We start from the raw sequence: 10,426 nt of genomic DNA, 5'->3' as shown, positions 1-10,426 counted from the left end.
CTGCGACGCGTCCTCAGAGCTGCGACGCCTTTCTGTGCCATTTTTACACGTCTTTTTGTTAATTTTTCCAGTAACTGCTACTAATGCTGCTAATGCTGCGCTCTCTCTGTTTACTGACGTCACCCCCACCTCACGGCTAGTAACAAACTCCCAATGTTCAGCTGAGAGTTGGGCAGCAAAGAGAATGTGAGGGACACACATACACACACATCACGCAACACTTTATTTTTATTTTAAAGAACAGAAATAAACTTCAGACAAGTACAGAAAATATTTCTTTAAAAAAAAATTAACTTTTTTTGTTTCCCCTCAGAGAGGCAGAGAGGGAAGAGGAAGTGATGGAAGGAGGGTGTAAGTGGAAAAGAGAGAGAAAGGGGGAGAGAGGGAGATAAGAAGTCAAGGAAATGTCCGGATTTAAAGACAGACAAACGGAGTGAGGAAAGTTCCAACTGGAACATTTAATTCAGGACAGAAACTAAACCAAACATATTCGGCTTCTTCAGCTTTTCCGTTGTATCGTCGTCACCGCCTGCGTCTGTGTCACGTCTGTAGCGTCCGGTTTGCGGTAAGAGTTTCTTTTCGACGCTCCAATGGTGAAAGAACGCGCTGTAGATTAGACAGCGATGTTTCTAACTTATTCATTTGTGTTTTTGTTCTGTTGGTTTAAGGTCGTTGAGGTAGTGACACAAACAGAACCGCTTCGTTCTCACTAAAATAAAAAAACATGGCGGCGAGAAGGGACGACCGGAAGAACGATTTGACTTTACTTTACTGGAGTTGTCAGTCAGATATTCGCCGAAGTCCTTAGAGAAAACAAAAAACAAAAACGTGAAGTTTTACGTGAACACGAACTGCACTTCATGACGTCACGATGCGTCGTGATTTAAAGCGCGTAATTGTCCGACCGTAACGTCTGAAGAACCTGCAGCTTCTGTGGTAAAAACCGTGATTTTCTCCATGGACTTTGGTACCGGAAGTCAAACCATTATAGCATTTCCGGTTTCTGAAAAGAACGCGTTGTAAACAAGAATATCAATAAACTCAGAAGATATATTTTTGTTGTTGTTGTCTCTACTGACAGCTATGTTGGTGCCTCATATCTCAGACAGGGTTTAGTGCAGAGCTCCACCTAGCGGCTCATTGGTGTCACTTCACCACACTTCTTTAACCGCAGTCAGAACCCGATCTTTCACCTGTTCAGAGCTTCTCTCTCTGTGTGTGTGAATGTGTGTGTGTGTTGACATGTATCTTCAAATGTCCTTTTTTCTCACGTTGTCATTTATGATAAGAAAAATATTTTGTATAATGATTTGTACAGAAGAGAGAGGATTTATATGGGACCAAAGTGAACGGCCGTTTGTCCGACAGGACAGTGAATGCATCTGTGAACAGATTCATGTTAGTGTGTTAGCGTTTTTTTGTTGTTGTTTCCACGTGACAGAGGAGGTCAGACCTTTGAAGGCATGAAGCCGACCTGTGGTGACGTCAGGCTGCAAGGATCCCGGGGTCAAAGGTCACAGGCTTGAACAAGTGGAGTTTTTTAAATTTCCAAGCGAATCAGTCTTGGACTGTGAGCGTGTTTGAATAATTCTGGTCTGTCTCCGTCCGTTTGAAGCCTCTGGTGCTTTTGACCCTGCAGATCCCTGCAGGATGAAGATGACGGAACGTCTGACTGCCCAGCAGGACGTTCTCACAGCGCTTGGCCGATCCTTTAAAAATGAATTAGAACCTGTTTCCTCTGGAACCTCTGAGCACAAAACCAATGACCAAAGCAGAACAAAGTTCATTTAAATTCATATAATATTTACTACTTCATGAGCAGGAAATTACTTTAATCTGGTTTGAAAACAAACACCAGTGATTAAATGTGTCTGTAGTGGGTGAAAAAAAAAAAACAACCTCAGATTTTGACCTCAAAGCACAAAAGTTACGCAGTCCAAAAAATTTAACATGAATAAAAATGTTGGAAAAAAAGAGAAAATTAACCAAAATAAGAATTACATTTTTGCTATTTTTTTGTATTACATTACAAAAAATGAGCAGCAAAAGTAGCCAAAAAAAGGGGGAGGGGGGGTTGTTTAATTTTACATGTAAACAGAATTCTCTTCTGAGTCTGTTCGTGGTCCTGCTCAGTCACAGTGTGGACTGGTGTAACAGTAACAACAGTAACAACGGTAACAACTGAGGGGAAATTTCAGCATCAGGACCATTCTTTTTTTTCTTTTGTTTCACTGCAGCAATAATGTTTCCAGGTCAGTCCTGAGTGGGTTGGCTTTTCTGTTTTTTTTTCTAAACTAAAAATGATCTGAGACTTTTTTTTCTGGACGGGCAGATTTGAGCTACAGCTGATGGAGAAGCAGAATAATGTCACTTTTGTTTTCAAACAACAAATCTGTTATTACTAAAAAATGCGGTGTGAAGTGTAGTTGTTAATAAGCATGAAATTATATATATAAATATATATATAAACACATTCCTATATACAAACATACATATAAAACACAGAGACTTTTCTTGAAGAGAAAATAAAATCTATTTTTAATGTCTTTCAATGGTGACGAATGTGATGATGAAGATGATGAAGATGATGATGACGAATGTAATGATAAAGCCCAAAAATGATCTTGTTGGCTGCTCAGCAGTAAAACAGCAGACGCCACCTGCTGGACAAACACTGATCTTATTTATGTATATTTATATGACATGAGATGAAAGAGAGAAAAAGAAAAAATTAAACTAACAGCTTTGATTTTGATCCATGTTTTTCTTTCAGTCAAATTATACAGAGTACAATAATATTCTTTCCTCAATCTGTTTACCATAACATCTGTAAAACTTTATAAAGACTTTTAAATGTCTATGCAAATGCAAACTCTATTTGTAAATAAATGTCTCTATATTTCAGATATATACCCGCCTGGTCTACACTGTTCATTTATTCTATCCTGTAGTACACCTTTTGGACCAATAGAGGGTGCAAAATGTCTTCACACAACAGTTTACATGGCAAATGTGGACACGAAACTATATATTTGGGGTCTTCTGTGGCCCGAGTCTGGTATCCAAAGTGGGCCATATATGAACCCTAATGTTACGTTGACCTTGTCCGATGTTACACCAAGCTTCTCTAGCCCATGTCGGCCACACATTTCGCTCATATTTATTTAGATATACCGCTTAAAAATGTGTCAAATACACAATACGGATTTGTACCTGGCGTAGTTTTATCTTTGTCTGACATGATTTAGCCACTAGAGGGAGTAATCTCCCCATTTCTCCTATTTAAACCTATGCAGTTGTCACTTTGTTATGCTATAAGTTTTGCAGCTAAATGTTAAAAATGTTACATTTTAAATTTTAAAAGGTAAAAATGTAAAAAATGTAAAACGCAGTATTTTGCCAATGGATCAAAATAATTCGACAAATATGGTAAAAATAATAAAGTTAAAATTTAGCACAAAATTATTTGACTTTACTACTTTTTTACTACTTCAGAGCCTGCAGGTGGGGCTAATGAGCTGATGCCTCGGTCATACCGTTCACTCTGGTAGTTTAGAAATTCTTTTTTTTAATTTTTAGATTTAATTGCGTTTACAAACTGACCAGAGGAGGGCACCAATTTTTAGATTTAATTGCGTTGTACAAACTGTCCAGAGGAGGGCAGCAGCGGACAGGAACCACCGGCTCCACAGGAAGTTTTGCTTTGTTTTTCTTATAGATACTATTTTAAATACTGCAGGTCTGGACGTTTGAGGCCTGGTCCAATCAGAGCAGCCCACTACTCGGTACAGTACTGTACTGTACCAGGCTTTGTGTATATCAATACTTCAAAGTGAGTCATTATTTTAATTGTATACCACCAAATTCTTTCTACTCATAAATAAATCCACAACTTCCCTGAGGATGTTTACTGTCGTATTATTTTCATTTCACAGTCGACCACAGGAGGCGACGACGGTGCAGTAGGACCCTGAGGTGCAGCAGCAGTGGCAGCAGCAGCGGCAGCAGCAGCAGCAGTGAGGTCAGAGGAGGGAGGAGACTGAAGATAAACAACCGTCCACACCCTCAGTCTGTGGGAAGTTTCTCCGCATTCCACACACACACTCACACACTCACACACTTCCAAACACATTTCCATCTAAACCTGGACATTAAGCTGGAGAGAACCACACACCGTGGCTGGGTAAGTGTGTGTGTGTGTGTAAATGTTTTGTGGTCAGATCTGAAGTGTGTGTTGTTCTTCCGTTCTTACGTCTCAGAGACTCTTCTCTGTCAGAACATTTGAACCAGACTCTGGTCCCTGACGAGGCTCAACCTCAGGTCTGACATGTTGGATATTTTCACGTGAAACGTGTGAAGTTGTTTTGGTTGAGATTCAGATGAGAGATGAACTGGTCTTTGGTTCTTCAGCCCTAACCAGAAGAGCTGCGTCAACCCGTCTCCCCCCCTCCCGTCTCCCCCCCTCCCGTCTCTCCCCTCCCACTTTCTGTCTGTGTGTGTGTTTTCAAACAGGAGTGTGTAAGGTCCAGTGGACCTGCTGCAGGAGCCTCATCGTCCACTTCCTGCCCAGGTATTGATTGTATTTCCTGTCTGCTTCTCCACTGTCTTGTCGCCTGCTCCACTGCTGCTGCACAGTCATGACAGGAAGGAAGGGCCTGAGCCGCGTTCACAATACTCTGCTGCCGTCCTCGCTCCACACCAGTGAGTCCTCTGACTCAGCTGTGAGGACTGGATCCACCACAGTTTTCTGATGTCGTAAAGTCGTGAACACTAACGACCAGAACGGGTCACAGAGCAGAACCGACGCCTGAATCAACTCCTTCTTCCTCATTCAAATCTTAAAGCTGTAAAACGTCAGGAGCTTTCTCTGATGATGCAAAATGAAAAATGAAAAAAAGCCTGTCTCCAAATTAGGACAAGCAGCGGTCGGAGGAGTGGAGTCCATAAAAGGAAGTTGAAAAGATCGTTGGTGTTACGGTGCCCCCTTCCCCATCAACCTTATTTTTAAATGTTAGTTCCATCTGTTAAAGGACAAAAACATTGAGTTCAAATTCCACCAAATGCGATTAATCACAATTTCACGACAAATATACTCTGCTGTGAGTATCCAAGCCTGTAACACAAACAGGCATTTAGTTAAATATTAACTCAACTTCCCTAAAAAATGTGGAGCTGGAAGCACTTTTCTCAAGGTCGACTACAGGGGGTGCTAAAAACACTGTTTATGAATTGAATATGACTTTTCAGTCTTGTTTGTTTACCACAGAGATCGGACCACATTTTTAAAACAAACAGAAAAACATATTTAACATTTAACAGAGGGAGTCGTTTTTCAGCACCTACTGGGCTTGGCAGTGTACAGTTGGAGGTTCAAATCCCATGAACATCCTGCATACATAGCTCACATGTGTTAACGGACCACCCAAATCCTTCCTCCAGTAGTAGTGTGTAGTGTGAAGCCCAGCGTTAATCGTTAGCTTGACTTAATAACGAGTTTCCACTGTGTGTAAATGACACGTGTAATGACTGTGTTTTAGAGCAACAATAGGTGACGTTGTGTTAGATTTCTAATCCTATTTAGAGGAAAATAAACAGTAAGGCATAAAAAATATTTGTTTTTTTTCCCCAGCCTCAGCATGAGTGAGGCGGACGGCGATGAAGGTGCAGGCGCTGGTGGCATCAGCCTCGGCAGCAGCAGTGACAGCGCCCCAAAGACGGTGGAGGGGAAATCCCTGAGCACACTGAGCGCCATCGCCTCTGGACCGGGCTGGACGAAGGTCAGCTGCTCCTGCTGTATGTCGGAGCGGGTGGAGCCTCTGATTCTGGTGAAGCTCAGTGAAAAGGTTCGACCGGAGACGAAGCGATGGCTCATCAAGCTGATCGGAACTTCGCAGAAGGAAGGAGGTAAAAGTTGCGGCAACGTGACTGGGCCACAGGATCAGTTGGTTTTCTGGCCTAGAATAAAACACTCATTAAGTTTTCAACTTATCCACCACTAGGGGCACTCTAACTTCATAAATTTGCTAGTGATTTCACGCTGACCTTTTACAACCATATTTCTCAGGTGCTGGATTATTGGCCCACCCTGGCGAGGACGCCACTGGTGACATCATCGTTGTCTCCGCCCCTCGCTGTACGTTACTGCGGGCCACAGAGGAGCTGGGATTGTGTAAGAGCTACAACAGCGGCGACATGGAGGCGTTCTCCTACATCGACAGAGACAACTTCAAAGATTCAGGTACCACGTCCAGAGGACTTTGTTGTTTTTTTCTAGACACACACGTAAAAATGTTGACGTCTGTGCTGCTTCCTGTCTGTGACAGACAACATGGACGTGTTCCTGACTCTGGCGGAGAGACAGTTCATAGTGAAGTACGAGCTGGACGGCCTGAGAGCGCAGAGAGACCTGAGGGTTCCAGGACTGTCGGACAAGAACGCCTTTCAGAACAGGGACAACATCTGTGAGTGTCCGCTCTGGTCTCTGTTTCTGTCTGTCTTCACTCATCTGTTCTACCATGAGATGAAAATGTCTTGTCTGTCTTGTCCTATTTGGTCTCATCTCATTTCCAATAAACCACCCTGTCTTGTCCTATTTGGTCTCATCTCAATGCAAAAAATGATCTTCTTGTAGTAAATCTCATCTCATTTCCAATAAATCGCTTATCATATCATATCATACCGTATCATATAGTATGATATCGTATCATATCGCATCGTATCATATCATATCGTATCATGTTGTATTGTATCATACCATATCATAACATGTCATATGTGATATATATCATATCGTACGCAATTTCATCTAATTTTCTTCTGACTTTTCTGATCTTAAATTTCTAGCGTAATTCATCTAATCTCATCTGATCATGTCGTATTTCTTTTGAGCTCATCTCATCTTGTCCAGTGTATTTCCATGTGACCTTATCTCCTCACGTGTGGGTGATGACCTCCTGACCCCATGTGTTTCTCTCTCTCAGGGCAGAAGCTCGGCTCAGCCGGCGTCATCGTGGACACCGTTCCTCTGCACCACCCGCAGCAGCTGAAGGAGCTCAGCAAAGCCTGGTATTCTGGGAACCAGTTGTCTCAGCCGCTGGGTGGGTGGAAACTCTCACGTCAACTCTGATCATGGGTCGTAGCATCAGACCGACCGATCAGTCCGTACTGGATCTACTGTTCACGCAACCTGTTTGATGTGTTTTTATTTTTCCAGATTCGGTCAACACGTACTTTGGAAGCTCCATCGCCTTTTACTTCAGTTTCCTGGATTTTTACACATGGTCTCTGCTGCCTCCAGCACTGCTGGGACTGTGTATCACATACTACTCAGGTAGGTGTCCCAGAATTGTCCATGGTCTCCCAAAGTGTCCCAAAGCCTTATGAGCTACTGTGTTACAAGTGCGTTAATCGTCCGATGAATCGTCAGCAGATATACGGCTCCCTTTTATGGGCAATGAATAAAGAATAGCTGAAGTTAGCTCAAAAATTGCTAAAATGTAGCAAAGACTTTACCTGCGAGTTAAAAAAAACAGTAGCTTAGAATATATAACTTGAGAAAAGTAGCTAAAAAACAACTAAAATTTAGCTGACGAAAAAGCGCACCTTTAAAGTCAGTAGCAACTCAGCAGATTCAAAGCCAAACAAACTAACTGGCCACAAAGTTGTCCATCACAGCGGACGTTCAGAAGGAGATGGTGGAATCAGTGTCAGGCTCGCAGACTGAAGACGTGGACGAAGACGCAGGTCCGACAGTGAGCGGTCACATGGTCCAGGCCATGTTCAGCATGCTGTGGTCCACCGTCTTCATGGAGATGTGGAAGCGCAGGAGCTCCACGCTGTCGTACCACTGGGGGACGCTGCACCTCGCCGAGCGCTTCGCAGAGCCCCGGCCTGGATTTCACGGTGACCTCGGGGTCAACCCCGTGACTGGTCGTGTGGAGCCACTTTTTTCAGAATGGCAGAGGGACCTGAGGATGGCGCTGGTGTCCATCCCAGTGGTGGGATTGTTTCTGGGTAAGACGTTGTTACATGACAAGACATGACTCAACCATGTCAACCTTGGACTAGATGTAAAATGGGAAACGTGGTCCATATATCTTTACACTTGTGTAGACCCTCTTGTTTAGTAAATCCATGCTGTAATTGGGCCAAACAAATAGGCACGATCTGGATGTGGGCTGGATCAAGATCTAGATATTTCACCTTCTCTTTGCTGCTCATGTTTTTATTTGTTTTGTTTTTTTTAACCAACCCTACGTTCCACGGACTGCCCGGTCCTCTCCTGCAGGCCTGGTGGTCCTGGGTATGTTTGGCTTCTACTGGGGGGAGGCCCTGGTGCAGCAGGTCCACAGTGACTGGGACTCTGTGCTGACACAGACCCTGCTCTACACGCCCTCCATTCTTCACATCGTCTACACCAACATGCTGGCGACGGTTTACAGGACGGTGGCCAAGTTCCTGACAGAATTTGGTAAGGATATGGTTCAGACCACTTTATTCCAGTTTTCAATCCGGTGGGATAATGTCACCACCTGGTGGTAATGGTGTTGGAAAAGTAAAGGCAGGAATAAGGAGAGTAAACGGGATCAGAGGAACATAGAAGTTCTTTATGGAACATCTTAAACTTGACTTGTCCAGTATCTGGATCGAGAAAGACTTCAAGGATCTGGGGGTGGGGGGGTGCAGGTATTCCTATCTCCTACGGTGTAAATGCCCAACTACAGATAAATCGAACCAAACCTAACATTTTTTAAATGTAGCACAAGGCTAGGCAAGGATTTCCAACCACATAAACATTAAGAGACAAAATATTTTTTCTGAAAAAACCAAAACTCGACAAAGTTTGACTTCAGGTCTGTGTTTCTGTCTCCTTCAGAGAACCACAGAGAAGAGTCGGCCTTTGAGAAGCATCTCACGGCTAAAGTCTTGGTGGTGTGTTGTTGGTATATTCTCACAATTAACAAAATTAATCAGTACTTAATCAGGATTTTAACGCAGAGGCGAATGACACTCCAGTATGTATCCAATCATTTCACCGTCCATCCACTCATCACTGTCTAATACACAGTCAATACACGTGTTGTTATTTGCACATATTGTGGGAAAACCTTTTAGTCCTTGGAGGCTTAACATAACTGACTCGACTCCAACCTTTCCTGGTATTTATTTTACCCATAGTTCACCTTCTTCAACTACTTTGCCGTGCTCTTCCACATCGCCTTCTTCAAACAGGACGTGCCTTTGCTTCGGAAGGTAAGTGTATTTATTTATTTTTTATCATGAATAAATTAATGGAATGTACCCAAGGTGTGAATGCTAGTGTAAATGGATGTTTGTAGAAGACGAATAATCGTAGAGCCTGGGTCGTGATGAATGGATAAAGACGTAAATACGTTAAAATAAAAGTAAAATTGTTTTGATCAAATCTTTCTGTTTTTACTCTCTGTCCTCAGCGTCTAGCATCTTTGCTCATTGTGACCCAGCTGATCAACCAGGTGACAGAGGTGGTCATACCCTTCCTGGTGGATCGGTTCATCAGCGCCCCCCACAGGGCTGAGAGTGAAGATGACCCAGAGGAGGACAAACTCAGGAGGCAAAGCACTCTTCCCGTTTTCCCTGTGTGTAGACGTTAATACAGAAACGATTCCTTTTTGCTTCAGGTCAAGAACAAGAACAAAGAACCATTTTAGTTTCCCACTTTATTTCAGGGTCTGTTTGCGGAGTACATCGAGCTCCTGGTCCAGTTTGGATATTTGAGTCTGTTCTCCTGTGTGTATCCTCTGACGGCGGTGCTTCTTCTCATCAACAACCTGACAGAGATCCGATCGGACGCCTACAAGATATGCAAACTCTTCCGCAAACCCCTCTATCCCCCGGTGGCCAACATGGGCGTGTGGCAGGTCGGCCAAGACAAGACACAATGAGGTCCACTCACGCCGTCACGCTGAAGTCAGTCGACAGACCGTGTCTTTGTCCTCTGTTTCAGACTGCGTTCGAGGTCCTGAGCTTCGTCTCCGTCGTGTCCAACTGCTGGCTGCTGCTGCTGTCGCCGCGGTTACAGACGACGTGTCAGGAGGCCGGGATGAGCAGCACGAGCATTCTGATGTCTGCTGTGCTGGTGGAGGTGTGACCCTGTAGAAGCTCACGCACACATGAACTCACTGTTGGCTAACGTTGTAACTCGTGTGACTCTCGTCTGGTTTTTCCAGCATGTTCTGATCCTGATCAAGGTCATTCTGTCCGTGCTCATCCCCGACGAACCAGAGTGGATCAGGAAGAAGAGGGAACATATAGACTACATGTCCATGGAGGCTCTGAAGCAGCAGGTTCAGAACCTATTTCTTGTTGACGGCCTTTCACAGGTGGCTCAGGGTTTGATTAAATCTAATAGCATTTGTGGGGGGGGGGGGGGGGGGGGGGGCGCGAG

General features: G+C 43.8%; 1 protein-coding gene across 5 annotated transcripts in view; it reads left to right on the top strand.

Moving 5' to 3' along the window:
• Positions 1–4,030: 4,030 nt before the first annotated feature.
• The window catches only part of ano10b (anoctamin 10b), a 7,268-nt gene continuing 872 nt past the window's right edge, over positions 4,031–10,426 (top strand). The window contains exons 1-15 of one of the 5 annotated variants that reach the window (XM_008311015.3): positions 4,031–4,183; positions 4,513–4,570; positions 5,630–5,904; positions 6,065–6,238; positions 6,324–6,461; positions 6,981–7,097; positions 7,214–7,330; positions 7,675–8,013; positions 8,288–8,470; positions 8,876–8,931; positions 9,178–9,252; positions 9,453–9,617; positions 9,708–9,899; positions 9,986–10,123; positions 10,209–10,361. In XM_008311015.3, the coding sequence (XP_008309237.1) occupies positions 5,637–5,904; positions 6,065–6,238; positions 6,324–6,461; positions 6,981–7,097; positions 7,214–7,330; positions 7,675–8,013; positions 8,288–8,470; positions 8,876–8,931; positions 9,178–9,252; positions 9,453–9,617; positions 9,708–9,899; positions 9,986–10,123; positions 10,209–10,361 (2,115 nt within the window). In that variant the 5' untranslated portion in view covers positions 4,031–4,183; positions 4,513–4,570; positions 5,630–5,636. Of the gene's footprint in view, positions 4,571–5,629; positions 5,905–6,064; positions 6,239–6,323; positions 6,462–6,980; positions 7,098–7,213; positions 7,331–7,674; positions 8,014–8,287; positions 8,471–8,875; positions 8,932–9,177; positions 9,253–9,452; positions 9,618–9,707; positions 9,900–9,985; positions 10,124–10,208; positions 10,362–10,426 lie in introns of all 5 variants that reach the window. The other 4 variants (XM_025056583.1, XM_025056581.1, XM_025056582.1 and 1 more) reach the window with 4 other exon arrangements.

Source organism: Cynoglossus semilaevis, chromosome 6 (genome assembly GCF_000523025.1).
Source record: "Cynoglossus semilaevis isolate Cse_v1.0 chromosome 6, Cse_v1.0, whole genome shotgun sequence".
NCBI lineage: Eukaryota > Metazoa > Chordata > Actinopteri > Pleuronectiformes > Cynoglossidae > Cynoglossus > Cynoglossus semilaevis.
This window is presented reverse-complemented; position numbering and strand designations above follow the sequence as displayed.